The sequence below is a fragment of the Aspergillus aculeatus genome (genome assembly GCF_001890905.1).
Source record: "Aspergillus aculeatus ATCC 16872 unplaced genomic scaffold ASPACscaffold_9, whole genome shotgun sequence".
In the NCBI taxonomy this organism is placed as follows: Eukaryota; Fungi; Ascomycota; class Eurotiomycetes; order Eurotiales; family Aspergillaceae; genus Aspergillus; species Aspergillus aculeatus.
Window position 1 is genome coordinate 397,319 of NW_017962984.1, and position 14,248 is coordinate 411,566.

The following is a 14,248-nucleotide window of genomic DNA, read 5'->3' on the forward strand; positions in this document are numbered from 1 at the left end:
ATGAAGTAAACTGAAACTGAACTGAAACTGCTTGCTCAACTAACTAAAAGAACAAAAGGAATTGACCTTTTATTTATAGCTGAATAGCAATATTGATTTTCCGAGGCTTTCCGCGATCATATGAAAAACACATGAAAGTAAATAAATTAAGAAGAATTCTGAATACCTTCACTTCCACTTTAATAAAACCTTACTTTTCACTCAAACTTTATATGGGATTCCATACAAAATTTAAGTAAGAGGTAAAGTGAAAGTAAAAGTAAAGTAAAAGATAGATAAAATCAATTTCTTGAATAAGTAACTGATTAAACTGATTGAACTGAATAAATTGAATAAAGTAAACTGAAACTGAACTGAAACTGCTTGCTCAACTAACTAAAAGAACAAAAGGAATTGACCTCTTATTTATAGCTGAATAGCCATATTGATTTTCCGAGGCTTTCCGCGATCATATGAAAAACACATGAAAGTAAATAAATGAATAAATTCCTATTGAACAGGAACAATAGGATGAATAGAAGAAGATTGTTCCAGGCCGTTTTCCCCACTAAGGGGTCACCGGAACTCGGAAATCCACTCCGCGAACTGGCTAACCTGAGGCAGCGAACTGGAGAGCCTGAGGTGGCGAACTGGAGAGCCTGAGGTGGCGAACTAGCGAGCCTGAGGCTACCAACTGGCTATATAGTTGACATTATCTGTAAGTTTCTTAGTTCTAAATACAGCTGTTATTTCTAATTTTTTTTAAAAAATATTTAATATATATATTTACTAAATAATATTTTTAACTCTTTAAAAAATCTTATTTATATTTTTATAAAAATAATTTTTTTAAAAAAAGATTTTTTTATTTAATTTAAGATTTTTTTTATTTAATATAGTTATCTAGCGAGATAGTCTGCTGTTATTTAATTTAATATATTAATATTTAATAATTTATTATATTTATATTATTTACTAGCTTTTTTAATAGTAAGATATTTTTATATTATTTTTAAATCTATTCTATATTTTTAATTTTTAATATAATATTTTAAATAATTATTTTAAAACTTACGCCAGTACGGAGCGATAAAGTCAGATTATAATTATAATTTAAAATTTTTTTATTTTTTAAATTTTAATATATATTATAAATTCTTTCTTTCTGCTTCTAATTTTAATAATATATAATTATTAATAAAAAGTATTTTTTTTATATTTTTTCTGTTATTATCTATTCTAATATTAGTTATAAAAAATTATTTATAAATAATTAATAAAATTTAAAATCTTATTTTAGAAATTATTTTTAATATCTATATATTTAGATATATCAGCTTTTAATTAAATCAGATTTAAAATTATTAGATTTTAGTTTATTTTTATTTTTAAAGTTAGAAGAACTTACTGATCAGATATAATAAAATATAAAAAAAAATAAAGAATAAGAATAAAAATAATAAAAATAAAAATAAAAAAATAATTAGTAAGTAGTAAGTAGTAGATAATAAAAAATTAAAAAAAAAGAAGAGAAAAGAAAAAAAAAAGAAGAAATAAAAAAAAAATAAAAAATAAAAAAAAATATAAAGTATTATTAGAAAGATAAAGAGAAAAGTAAATAATAAATATTATTTAAAAAATAAAAAAAAGTAAATAGTTAAAAAGTTAATACTACTACTTTATTATTTTATAAAACTAAACGAATAGTAATAAATATAAAGTAGTTATAGAAACTTCTCAGTTTTAGAACTATTAAATAATAAGCTTAAATCTATACTAATTATATAGTATATAAACTTTAATTAAAATAGAAAGAAGTTAAAATAGTTTTAAACTATTATACTATATTTTTACTAATATAAAAAATAATTATTAGTTATAATTAGTATATAACTAACTGTAACTGTGCGCAACCCGCTTGCAACCTCAGGCTACTAACACCCTCGGCCTGCTATGTACCATGATGGAGTTTCCTATGGAGGAAGTTTTGTACTTCAAAACAGAGGAACCATGTTCAATTGCGTCTAATTCTTGAGCAAGCTCATGTCTCTACACTTTTCAGTTTGTGAGAATTCTTGAACGTGTCATTCATTTCATTATTTGGGACATATGGCTACCGCGGCGCCTGCCACCGCTTATTAAATCACTTGACCTGTGCAGATTGATATTTATGAGCAATCCAACTCCGTCTTATAGCCTTGACTACCAAACCATACCCTATTTCTTGTTCGGATTCTTGAAGTGACGCTTAAGTGGCTGCCAGCTGTGCTCATTGTATTCCTCCTGCACCTTCTGACAAGTCTTCAAGCCCCATTCGGAGACACCCACCATCAGACAGCTGCACCCATCGAATTAGCACTCAATCCACAAAGAGAGACACGGAAAAGACTCACCTCTCAAACATGAACGCCATACTCCCATCACCAACCTTCGTTGGCTTGAGCTCCGCATTACTCGCGCCCTCGAAGGCATCTGCATCCGGCCCGTGCGCACTCATCACATTGTGCAAGCTAGCTCCCGCAGGCTGGAACCCACCTCCCGTCTTGGCATCATAGTTCCCCGTAATCAACCCCATGAATTCGGACATGGTGTTGCGGTGGTACCAGGGCGGGCGGAAGGTATTCTCTTGCACCAGCCAGCGGGGCGGGAAGATGACAAAGTCGGCGATGGCGGTGCCTGCGTGGTCCGATGGGCCGGTTAGAACGGTGAAGATGGACGGATCCGGGTGATCAAATGAGATGGAGCCGATCGTGTTGAAGCGCCCGAGATCGTACTTGTAAGGGTAGTAGTTGCCGTGCCAGGCGACAATGTCGAAGGGGGTGTGCTGCTGCCGGGCGGAGTAGAGCTTGTTGGCGAACTTGCTGTACAACCGGTACTCGGAGGGTTCCTCTTCGTCGTCGAAGGCCGCTACGGGCGCCTGGAAGTCGCGGGCGTTGGCGAGACAGTTGGAGCCGATCGGGCCGAGCTCGGGGAGCTGGTAGTGGCCTTGGTAGAGCTCGCAGATGTATCCTCGCACTGGACCGGCGGGGAGAGTTACGCGGTACCTATCCAACTCTTTGTCAGATACTTACTTTATGGCCAAGGATGGTAGGTGAGGGCTTCATACCGCACGCCCCGGGGAATCACGCAAATCTCGTTCGGACGGACCACCAGTCGGCCCAATTCAGTCTGAATGTCCAGCACGCCGTGCTGAGGCACGATCAGAAAGTCGCCGTCAGCCGAGTAGAATGCCTCCTTCCCCATGTCCTTGCCCGCCGCATAAAGAATGATCCCCAGACCATGTTTTAAAGTAGGGTCACCGGCTCCAGCAACAAGATGGAGGCCGTGGACCCAGTCGACAGTCTCATCTAGATCGAAAGGATCCCATCGCAGTTGGTTAGGAATGTGGTGGAGCTGGTGTGTTTCTGTGGTCATGCGAGTATGATAGGAATCCTCTTCCTCGGCGACAAAATTCTGGTGGGCAGCTGCGGGGAGAATGCGATAGACCCATGTTTGTCGGTTCTCGTGTCTGGGGGCGGTGAAAGCTGTACCGGACAGCTTCTCTGCGTACAAGCCATAGGGGGCCTTCTGGGGGGAATTCTGTCCTACTGGAAGAGCGCCTTCGACGGCTTCGGTCCTATGGGGAGGGGAGAGCCGTCAGTCAGTCCGCCAGATAACCGGGTAAGAAAGACCATACTCATGATAAGAATCGAAGCCCGTCTGGTAGGAATACGGATCGGGATGGGAGAACTTGGTCACTGGCATATTGTCAAATGACCTGCAAGATGGATACGTTATGAGAATATGATCGAGGGGTGTATTAGAAATGATACAGAAGTCAAGAAATCAAAGATCAGATATAAGGCTGTTAAGCAATGCTTAAAGTGAGGTGATGGATTAAAAGAGCTGTACGAGCTGCCCCTCCAGCTCACATGCCGGATGATATAATGGTGGAACGCGACAATCGCGGGACTGCGGAGTCGCTTTGCGGGGGAAACTCGCGGAATTGCTGTTGGCGGGGAAGACCCAGTGCGGCCACATTCCGCTTACTGCAAAGTGCATGAAAGAGTGTGAGATGACAATCCCAGCAAATGCTTCTCAAATATCAATGAGAAGCATCAACCTCCAGGGATGGCCTTATGCCCAGAATACTTCATAGATCTAAACATGGCAAAGTCATTACTTCAAGAGGGTGGCCTGTTGAACTGGGGAGCTTCCCGGACGGAAGCCTTCCGCGATCTCTTCCTCCCAACCGACAACCGTCCTTTTCCGCGGATTGCCGCATGTTTCCAGAACACGCATTGTAAAGAGTGCCGAGCGAGCAACGAATGCAAGGACTGAGTTGGCACGCAGCAAGATGATCAACTAAACATCTTGAAGCTTATATGAATAAAAGTCAAACAGAAATGTCGTCCCTGAACCCTTGCGACTCAGCCGAACCAACTCTGCGGATCTCGGTTTCGAGACGATGATTCTCTGTACCGAACGACAAACAAACGATTCTAGAAACACCTAAGAGCAGCTCTCTTCCCGATAACCGTACCCAGACACTGGCTGGTCAATTGACCAGATGTACGAATCGTTCTTCTGCCTGAACGATACAACCGTGGTCATGTTTCTATGCCCTGAGGACTAGTCAGATGGAGTCGGGTCGCGTATGGAATATGAAGATTGTGTCTGTGGTTCCACCGCAACGTAAAGAAACAGTCATTCCGGAGAAGGTACCCGGGCTTTCGTAGTACCTGCGATCATCGTATCCAAGTACTCTCAAATCTTTCCCAAACGCCCCATCTTCCACAGAAAACTATTTTTCTGTGCTGTCGCGACCGTGCTCTGTAAACCTGCAGGCAACAATGACATCCGTACCTAACTCTCCACCCGAAGCCTCATCGTCACGGCTTGCACTCATCGACCGATTCCCACCAACCACTTACAAAGGCGTGAAAGACCTGAACAAGCTCATCGTGGCTCGACGCGACCAGCTGTATGAGGAAGTCGAAGGTGCCATTCGATACCTTTCGTTCAAGGATGTGTCACCCCAACAATTCAACCATATTGTGGAACGGGGGGAGGGACTGAGCAGCCACGTTCGCCTGAATTACCTTCGCGATATCGAAACCTTGATCGTCAGAATCCCCGCAAGAGAGACTGAAACGGCCTACCTCAGCTTCAGTAACATCGTCGTATGTGCCTCGCACAAGATGGGCCTGGGTCACAAAGAGACCTGCCTCCTTGGTGCCACAACATTCTAAAGGAGGCTGACTCTTCATTCACGAACTTCCGCAGCCGACCATCACGCCAATGGCCAATCTGAGTGATCGAAGCGGCAATACGATCCTCGGACTCGATGCTGCGACTCCGAGCCGCTGCCGCGTGGTGGGCTGCCCACTCTGCTGCCGAAGTGAAGCTTTTTCTTCTCACTGAGGTCAACCGGGACACCAAGGAGGTCATAGTCGAGCAGCATGCGCCCAAGCGCTGGACTACCCTAACACGCGCTTGCACTCGCGCAGTGGTGCTGGCCGAGTGTGGAAGGCTAGCAGAGTGTCGACTGCTACGATCCGGACTCAAGGAATCGACTCTCCCACAATACAAGGAAGACCAGTTGTTCTGGAGTTTGAACGTGTTTTTGGAAGGGCACCAAATCCGCCGCTCGAACAGGACATTGTGCTCTCAGAGAAGAAAGTCTTAGAGTGGGCAGCGCTCTTTAGCCGTTGAACAGGAGCATGATATCACGACTGATGATGTTGAAGTTCGCGAAACAGCATTGATTACTTCTCGAGGGCTACTCTGTGTATTGCGGTGGATTTTCAAGATGTGATTTCGATTTATTTTCTAAGCTCGATCGGGCCATTGAGGTGTTGGGGATATTTTCAAGAAAATGGAAGATAGCTAGCTGCATGCAGCTCCAGCGAGAATACAAAGTGCAAACCCAATTATTTAAAACATATAGTCATAGATTAAATGCTTTTCCAAGGTACTGTACACTATTGGCGTCTCTTGTATTGCATGAGGCAAAAGTGGCTTCTGACCGCTCTTTAGACCGCCTTATCCGGCAGAACGCTCGCGACTTCGCGACAAAAACCACGGAATTAAGCGGACTTAAGAAGTAACAGTCCAGAGAAATTGGCTCCCGAAACTGTTCAATTTGGGCGGTGGCAGAAAATGACTCCAGCACGCGCCTGCGCATGGCGGTAGAAACTCATAATGGCAATAACAAGGCATCCATAGATAAGGAGTGTATCAAGATATGGGGAGTAGTTTCACCTGAGTTGTATCTTGGTCAATGATTCTCTTTGCTACTAGCACTATTCTAATATCTCTGATCTATCACCCCCGAAGGTAGGAAGCAATGGCTGTTACTGGCCGATCACATGCGCGTGCCTGGATTAGATCAATCTACTGATCTTCCGCGTCGGCGCATCCGCTTCCTTCCAATTCTCCGCGGTGACTGCCACCCCCGGCCTCACTTGTCGCACGTTCTAGGGGATTGCAGGCTTTGAAAAACTCTCTTTTTGCCAGGGACTATGAAGATGACTTTTGGTTCTTGGTTACGAAAGCGTCCTAGGTTGCTTTGGGACTTCTCCGCTTCGAACTCCCCTGGCTAGTAACACCTCCTGGTCTTCCACTCTTGGTGAATTCACTAATCTGTGTTAATTGTAAGTGAGAGATTCTCAGCTCAAGGTACACATTTACTGACCTGCTCACCTCATTACTACCAGATTCGTGCCTTCCTCCTTCAACCTCTCTACCTGACCTTAACACTACGCCTTGACTTTCATCACCACTTTTTCCTACCTTACCAACCTTCCATTACCAGCTACTATTCCGCCTCTCACTACACAACTCCGTCAACACAAGCAAGCGCAACGTACTCACGATGACGACGTCTGCCTCCTCTACTCCAAGAGCCAAACGCGTCGAATTCGCCGAACCTCTCACCTCCTCTCCCCACCGATCCTACACCAACGCGACCACCAGCAATAATGTGACCGAAACGACCCCCCACACTGACGCGAAGGACAGTGCAATAGTCAAGGACATGGCCTATTGTGCGTCTGGCCTTCTCTACGCTCTTCACGAAAAGACCGTGGATGAAATCCTTTCCGATGAAGCCAGCCAACATTCCTCGCGGTTCGACGACTACAGTCAAATTCCCGATCACAATCATACCCCGGGCTACAGTCGTAGCCCCGACTGGTCGCATGGGACGCAGCGACAGTCGCCGACAACGCGGCAGCTTAGCTCACGAAACTGGGCGCTGGGCAAGCGAATCATACCTTATCACGGGCCAGACTCTGATTCGGGAGATGACTACACGTCCGAGTCAGGATCTGCGGTGAGCTCTGAACTTGGGTTCGAGTCTGTAGCACAATCTCGACCTGAATCGAAATCTAAATCAAGTGCGGAGCCCGCCATGTTGCCCCCTGATAGTCCCGAGCAGCACTACCTGCACGCCGATATTGAATCCATAGACCTCCTCAAGTCACCTTCACCGTCACTTTCACCGGAGCCCGGATCCTACTCTACTGCGCGCGAGCACATGGGGAGCCAAGATGCGTATGACGATACTAGCGAGTTCGAATTCGACTCTGAGTGGGAGGAAGATTACGACCAGTTTCCATCCGTGAGCCGGCCGCAGGTGAGAGAGCTTGGTTTCGCACTGTGTACGAGCGACTTCATGCGCAAAGGCATTTATCCAGTGAAGAGATCGGAGAAACGCGCATTCGTCGATTATGCCTCGCAGAAGGCGGTGGAAATCGGGATGACGGAGGATGAATTTGAACGGATGATGAGGGCTTTAAGAGGGGTCTACCTGCTTCAGTGGGGTGAGAACAAGGGTAATGACTCAAAGGTGGACCCGGAATCAGGATCCAAGCCAGACTCTGATCGTGGACCAGAGAGGGGTTTGGTCAGCCCAAAGGACCCATCAGCTGTGACGAGCGAGAACCAGCAAGCGGCATCGGGACGTAAGTCCGTTGAGTCACTCCCAGATGCCAATCTCGCAGATGACCAGGGAGAGGACGTGATTGCTGGGACCAAACAGGACGAATCTATACCAAAAGACATGGAAGCGTCAGTGTCTGAATCACTTCAGAGGTTGGACTTTGCGTCAGCAGATGAGTCAGGGAAAGGCTCTGCGACGTCGCTTGATAAAGCAGGCCCCGCATCGCCCAATGGGAAGATTATGGCAACACCAATTGATGTTGACCTAGCAATAGCATCCCCGACCACAAGCAAGTCTCACAAAGTGGGCACCGAACAGATCGACCAGAAAGGACCGCCGAGCGGTAAGGGCCTTGAAGAAAAATCAACAAAGAAGTTGAAGATGTCTGTCGATGACTCATCTAATGGTGGAAAGAAACGGAAGCAAGGCGAGAGCCCTCTGCTTTCCGAGGACCAGCCAGGCAATGCAAGTCATTTCGAGAAGTCTAAGAGAAGGAAGAAGACACGCTCCTCGTCTGAAGGTCATACCTCTTCGGATCGAGCTTCAACGTCATCCGTGCAGCTGAACAGAGGTGTGCAACCTCAGAAGAAGCAGTCGGAGAAGGCGGCAAAGGAGAAGGCAACGAGCTCAGGAAAGACAAAATCTCTGCAGAGCAAGCAGGCCTACAAACTTGCAGATGATGGCATCGAATGTGTCGGACAGTTGACCGCCGAGCCAAAGCAAAATCCCAGAATGGCTGATGCGACCGAACAGCTCAGGCAAACCATCATTTCTGCCAACTCGATGCAATCGAAGAAGGCCAGCGAGAGTGTCATACCCCAGAAGTCTACAACTCAGCAGGCCATTCAGATTGCCAGATCCTCGAACTCGAACCAGTCCAGCGGCACCCACAGGGCCGGAGGTTCAAAAGTCACTGCACGACCTGCGCAAGCAAGGGACTCTGAGAAAAGCGGCAACACTAAGAAGGTGGGCTCAGCAAAGGGACATTCGAACAACCATGATATCGCCGAGCTTATCGATTTGACGAGGCCCGAGCAAGGTAAACATATCAACAAGGCAAAAGATCCCAATCTTCACAAGCCTGGAACGCCTGCGATGACCAAAGGGTCTAACCTAGCCGAACTTGAAGGGCATATCTCGGATATCCAAGCTCAGATCCGGCACCAAGGCTTGCTCAAAGCGAAGCAGGCGGAAACAAGACGGGGGAACCCGAACAAATCACCAAGACTTTCGAAGAATGGGAAAGCGAAAGGTCGATCAGCCAAGAAGTCTACTCGAACAGAACATTCGGATTTTTCGACACCGATGAATCGCAAAGTCCAACCACCAGCGATGAGGTACGGTCCATATTCTTCAGTGTAGGGCAACCAGCCACCAAGACTGGCTCAATCAGTGGTTCTACCGCTGCTGTACCTTCTAACCTAATTTTGTCTGATTGCTCCGAGCTGAGCGATGCTCCGAGTGACCTCCCTGACTCGTATCCTTCAACACCGCCGCCTGCGTCATCCTCAATTTCGCCATTAACAAATGTATCTGCTGTCTCTGAGCCCGAAACCTCAGTCGATGCGACTACGAATATTGATAATGGACCCACCCTTACCTCCCGACCACCACGATTATCTCAAGCACCAAAAATATCTCGCTTCTTTCCCCAACCTTTGATTGATCCGTCCTCTTGTCTCCCATTCCAGCCTATCTCCGCCCCGACATTCGGTCTGGTCCAGGAACAGCTCGCTCACGATCCCTTTCGCCTCCTCATTGCTACCATATTTCTTAATCGTACCCGCGGTCATGTCGCCCTCCCCGTCCTCTTCCGCGTTTTTGACATATACCCCTCCATCTTGGCCTTTGCGACTGCAGACCCGACCGAGCTGACCGAGCTAATCCGTTGTCTCGGCTTCCAACACCAACGCGCCAAGAAATGTATTGCCCTCGCACAGACTTGGCTTGCTCGGCCTCCTGCCCGTGGTTGTCGGTATCGTAAACTCCACTACCCGAACCTGAACGACGGTCGTAATGTCCGCCGCGATGAGTGTCTAGATGATGAAGATGAACGTGTGGGGTGGGAAATCGCGCATCTTCCTGGTGTAGGTGCTTATTCCTTGGATAGTTGGAGGATCTTTTGTCGAGATGAATTGAGGGGCGTTGGTAGAGCGATGACAACGACTGGATCAGGTACTGTTAATGAAGGTGCGGACCCAAATGGGAATGTTAGTGTGGGAAGTGGAAGCGCAGCAGGTGATACTGCGGAGGTGGTAAAATTTGTGCCCGAGTGGCAGAAGGTGTTGCCTCAAGATAAAGAGCTACGAGCCTACCTAACTTGGATGTGGTTGAAGGAAGGGTATGTCTGGGACTGGCTTACGGGGGAGAGAACGGTGGCCGGGGAGAAGGTGATGAGAGCTGCCAAGAAAGGTGGAATCGCGAGGGAAGTGGGAGATGGGAATTGGATGCTAGAGACATCGCCGGTCAAGAAGGCCATGAATGGGTTCACCATGGGTGGTTAGATGTCTCTTAGTGGTATCGGTGTATGCTCTTTAACACCTATCCAGGTCTAAGGTTAAGGTAATGGAAATTGGCCTGCGTTCCTTCTGTTGATTGCATGTGAGTAAGAGCCTTGTAAGCCGTCGAACATGGTCTGACGAGAAGAATTGCTCTTCCGCTTGAGCTTGAAAGGACATCAACCCTGGATACCTTTCCTGGTCGTTTGTTCCATATACCTCAGCTGACTTAAGGCATAATAGATCTGTCCAGTAAGTTTTCGCTCATACCTGAATCAAAAGCCCCTAATGCTTTATGCTTCTCGGCTATCATGAAGTTCAAGGAACAATGCCTTTGTCGTAGCATCAGCACCACATACTCCAGCAAAGACATTCTCACCATCGCAGCACAAACAAAGAACCCCAGCCTGTCTATAAGACCGACCTGCATCCCTTCCCCCCAACCAAAACTACTCTAGCACAACAACAGCTAGCATCAAAACCGACCTCCCTACAACAGTCCAATCCCCTAATCAACCAACCAGACCAAACAGAAAAAAGTTATATCCATATTCTCAAAATGACTCTCATCACCCAGCCCATCCGCTGCTCCCAGCGCTCCCGCTACTTCACAGTGCCTCGCCTGGCACAATACCCCATCACGCGAGCCAACATGGCGGCGCGGAAAAGACGAGCCGCTGATTTGAAGCAGATGGCGGTGTTCCAGGCTGGCGCTTATGTGGTGACTGCGCATGGGGATGTGGCGATGACGGATGCTCCCTGGCTTGCCGAGACGCCTGAGATGGATACGGATATGGATATGGTCGATATGGTGGGTGCCTAGTGGTGGGGTTTGCTAGCTAGTTTGTTTTGTTGTAGCTTTTTTTGGTCACTGCGAAATTCCCTATGCGTATAATAATCATTCTATATACAGTGGGAAGGTGGTGGGGAAAGGTTGGTAGACAAAATTGAGTTATTTCCAGATATATGCTTTCTTTGTGGTTTGTTTGTTTGTTTGGTTTTATTGTGAGAGATTGGTGCCAGGTGGTTTCTCGGAGGATAGCTTTTCTAGATTTATATACCTGTCGGTTTGACGCTGTATGTTGTATTTATGTCGGGGCGATCCTCATTAGGGAACGGCGTAAGGATAGGATAAGCTACATGCACGGGCTATTTCAGGCAAGCTGCGACCCACCTCTCAAGAACTTAAGAATAACATCAAACCCCTCCGGCTCTTTAATCCAATGGCCATCCCCCTCTGCCCCAGCATACTCCATCCACTCCACCGCCCCCGCGGCAAGCCCCTTGACAACCTGCAACGCCTGCCTCCCCAGCTCCACCGGCACCCAGATATCATCTGTCCCGTGCCCCAATAAAACCGCGTGGTGAAAAGAGGCAACGAAGTACCTTGACTTTCTACCTCTTCATAAGACTGCGAGAATCCAAGCGTCTGAACACAGAACCCGCAAACCAGCCGCTGAATCCGGAGCATGTCATCTCCAGCCGCCCGCTGAATCAACCCCTCAATCTCCCTGGCAAAGGGCACCCACCCACAGAACCCAACGACACCACCAAGACACCGCTCGATCCTTCCCCCCGCGCAGAACAAAGTCCAGAGAGCGGTTGCCATGCCCTGGCTAACACCCCCAAGATAAACGTGGCTTGCTCTTCCATCCAGTAAGCTGATTTCCTGCTCGAGGATATCGAGGATAAAAGAGACAGACTCCCTGAGCCCCTCAATCTGCAGGTCCTGGCGTTCTTGGACGTCGGAGAGGGAATACGCATCGAACCAGGAACAGATCTCTTCCTGGAAGCGCGTGGAGAGGCGGTCGCGCGAGGTGGGGAATACCCAGCGCCAGGTGGAGAGGGCATCAGGGAGGGATTTGTTGTGCGAGGTTAGAGACGAGAAAAGCTCGTCGGCGAATTCGGGGCCGTTGCTTCCGCGGCCGTGGAGGAGGATGGCTGTGTGCGTGTGGGTGGTTTGGGGCGGATGGATGTGGGGGGTGGGGAAGGCCATGGTTCCTTGTGCTGCTGGTTGGGGTTGGAAAGCTTGGACGTTTTGTGAGTTTTGTGAGTGAGATGATGGTTTCATTCAGGGGAAGACAAATCATGAATATGAATACTAAGTCATTGAGCTAGGCTAAAGGGAAGGTGATGAAGAGGACGTTATTTTGTTGGTTCGGATGAGCTGCTGCCGCTCTGAGCGCTTATGATTCGCGTAATATTAGCGTTGGGGCGACCGTCAAATCAGAGGCATGTGCGTGGACCCGGAACGGACTTCTTTCTGCTCTTTGTTGAAATCAGAACATAATGTTCTTGGATGGTGTGTCTGTTGATCGACTACAGTACGTGTTCGGCCGAAGTGTGGAGCCGTAGAAGAACCCATGCGGGGTAAACTGGGAACCTATATAAAATCAGTATACCAGACGGTTTGCATGAAGATCTCACTACTTGTCTTTCGAAATCCTCGTTCTGTACGCTGTAGGCATTTCTGAAAAATTGATAATTTAGGAAGAAGATCCCCGATGAGACTCTGTAAGCAAGCGGACACTAAGTTTAGACCTGGAATAGCTACACAGGTCGTCAGAACTAGCAAGGCAGGTGAGTTGGTAGTGAGAAGTCAGCCTGATCCCTCCGCATTCATGCTCACCCACCTGATATCGCTTTCAAGAGACACTTTCACAATGGAGGTTACATACGACCACATGGTGTGAAGCATACGGTCTCTTTGGCCGTACTCAAGGATTCAGACCACAAGGCGAGAGAAAGAGCCGAATATCGAGTACGCAGATTGCATTGTATTCGCTGTGATAGATGGTTCGGAACATGCTGCACTGTAAAGGCTTTGATACTAGCTACACTTCACCCCCAACCAGGGCCCTATCCAGAACTGCTGCTCCGTATGAGAGAAACATGCTAGCCACGTTGAATCCCAGCAAGATAGTGACCGTGTCCGAATATGTCACAAAGAGTGAAAGATTGGCAGTAAGGAAAGCCCGCCACCATTCCCCCCGGATCGCAACCATGGACTGTCTGGTTAGCTGTGAAAGTAGATTAGACGAAAAGAATCGACAGGTGGAATCGCTTACCTTTGACAGGTGACTTAGTTTCTCTCAACCGAGAACATCAGACGGATCGCTGACGGCATCGACTTCGTCCTGGTAGGGGTCGGCAACGCCCGCTTCATCCGTGAGAATAACTAGGATGTAGTTGACGCTGTCAATGATATTTCCATCGTACCCTTCACGCTTCTGGAGCATCTGAGAGAAGCTCTTGCGATGCATGTTCACGGTCATGGCTCTGGCCTGCGGTGATATAGGCGTGGCAGCCACAAGAGTAGCAAAGGTAGCTAGGGCTGCGATGACAGTTGCCTTCATCTTGACTGAAGAGATATGGGATGTGACACAGAAGATATGAGAGAGAACGGTAGAAAGTCTTTGGGGAGCTCGTAAGCAGAGATGATGTTCTGGAGATGAAGATTAGATGAGTCCTGCCGGGCACATTCTCATATCTCTGGATTTGTAGGAATACACAGCTCAGCCGGCTAAATCCATAATACTGGTACCATTGCGATATCGTTTGCGTGGATGAGAATTCCTACATTACCACAAGCTGTGACTGTGAAACCCCGCACACCCTGGTCTTCGCCCGGTATCCTGCTGCGTAACTCATGATCATGCCCAATACTGTGATTCCAAGGGGACTGTATCAATGCGGCACCCGAAGCGATTGTGTGTTTCCTCTGCGGAAAACAACTTGTACTCCGAAGTCTGTCGTTTTGGTCAGTCTAGAGCGAGATAAGCTCCAAAACACTATGATAGGACATTGTTTTGGTTCGAGTATGCCTTGGAAGTGCAGGCTTAGCATG

The 14,248-nt window shown here is 47.3% G+C and overlaps 5 protein-coding genes across 5 annotated transcripts; 2 read left to right on the top strand and 3 right to left on the bottom strand.

Moving 5' to 3' along the window:
* Positions 1-2,196: 2,196 nt before the first annotated feature.
* Positions 2,197-3,723, bottom strand: hmgA (putative homogentisate 1,2-dioxygenase (HmgA); the record flags this gene model as incomplete). The annotated part of the gene is made up of 4 exons (XM_020199706.1): positions 2,197-2,317; positions 2,373-3,023; positions 3,086-3,595; positions 3,656-3,723. The coding sequence occupies 4 exons, from the start codon at positions 3,721-3,723 to the stop codon at positions 2,197-2,199; spliced, it is 1,350 nt and encodes a 449-aa protein (XP_020055524.1).
* A 1,026-nt stretch (positions 3,724-4,749) lies between these two features.
* Positions 4,750-5,210, top strand: ASPACDRAFT_1856760 (uncharacterized protein; the record flags this gene model as incomplete). Its single annotated transcript, XM_020197504.1, has 1 exon — positions 4,750-5,210. Exon 1 carries the CDS (start codon positions 4,812-4,814, stop codon positions 5,208-5,210), a length of 399 nt encoding a protein of 132 aa, XP_020055525.1. The 5' UTR covers positions 4,750-4,811.
* A 1,169-nt stretch (positions 5,211-6,379) lies between these two features.
* On the top strand, positions 6,380-8,942 carry ASPACDRAFT_1888798 (uncharacterized protein; the record flags this gene model as incomplete). The annotated part of the gene is made up of 2 exons (XM_020198498.1): positions 6,380-6,614; positions 6,678-8,942. A coding segment is annotated over exon 2 (2,106 nt), but the record flags the coding sequence as incomplete, so codon positions are not given.
* A 2,533-nt stretch (positions 8,943-11,475) lies between these two features.
* ASPACDRAFT_1888799 (uncharacterized protein) lies at positions 11,476-12,544 on the bottom strand. The gene is made up of 2 exons (XM_020198499.1): positions 11,788-12,544; positions 11,476-11,737 (listed from the first exon to the last, which is right to left on the bottom strand). Exons 1-2 carry the CDS (start codon positions 12,470-12,472, stop codon positions 11,556-11,558), a joined length of 867 nt encoding a protein of 288 aa, XP_020055527.1. The 5' UTR covers positions 12,473-12,544; the 3' UTR covers positions 11,476-11,555.
* Positions 12,545-13,235: 691 nt separating this feature from the next.
* On the bottom strand, positions 13,236-13,757 carry ASPACDRAFT_43853 (uncharacterized protein; the record flags this gene model as incomplete). The annotated part of the gene is made up of 2 exons (XM_020201330.1): positions 13,236-13,409; positions 13,506-13,757. 2 exons carry the CDS (start codon positions 13,755-13,757, stop codon positions 13,236-13,238), a joined length of 426 nt encoding a protein of 141 aa, XP_020055528.1.
* Positions 13,758-14,248: the final 491 nt, after the last annotated feature.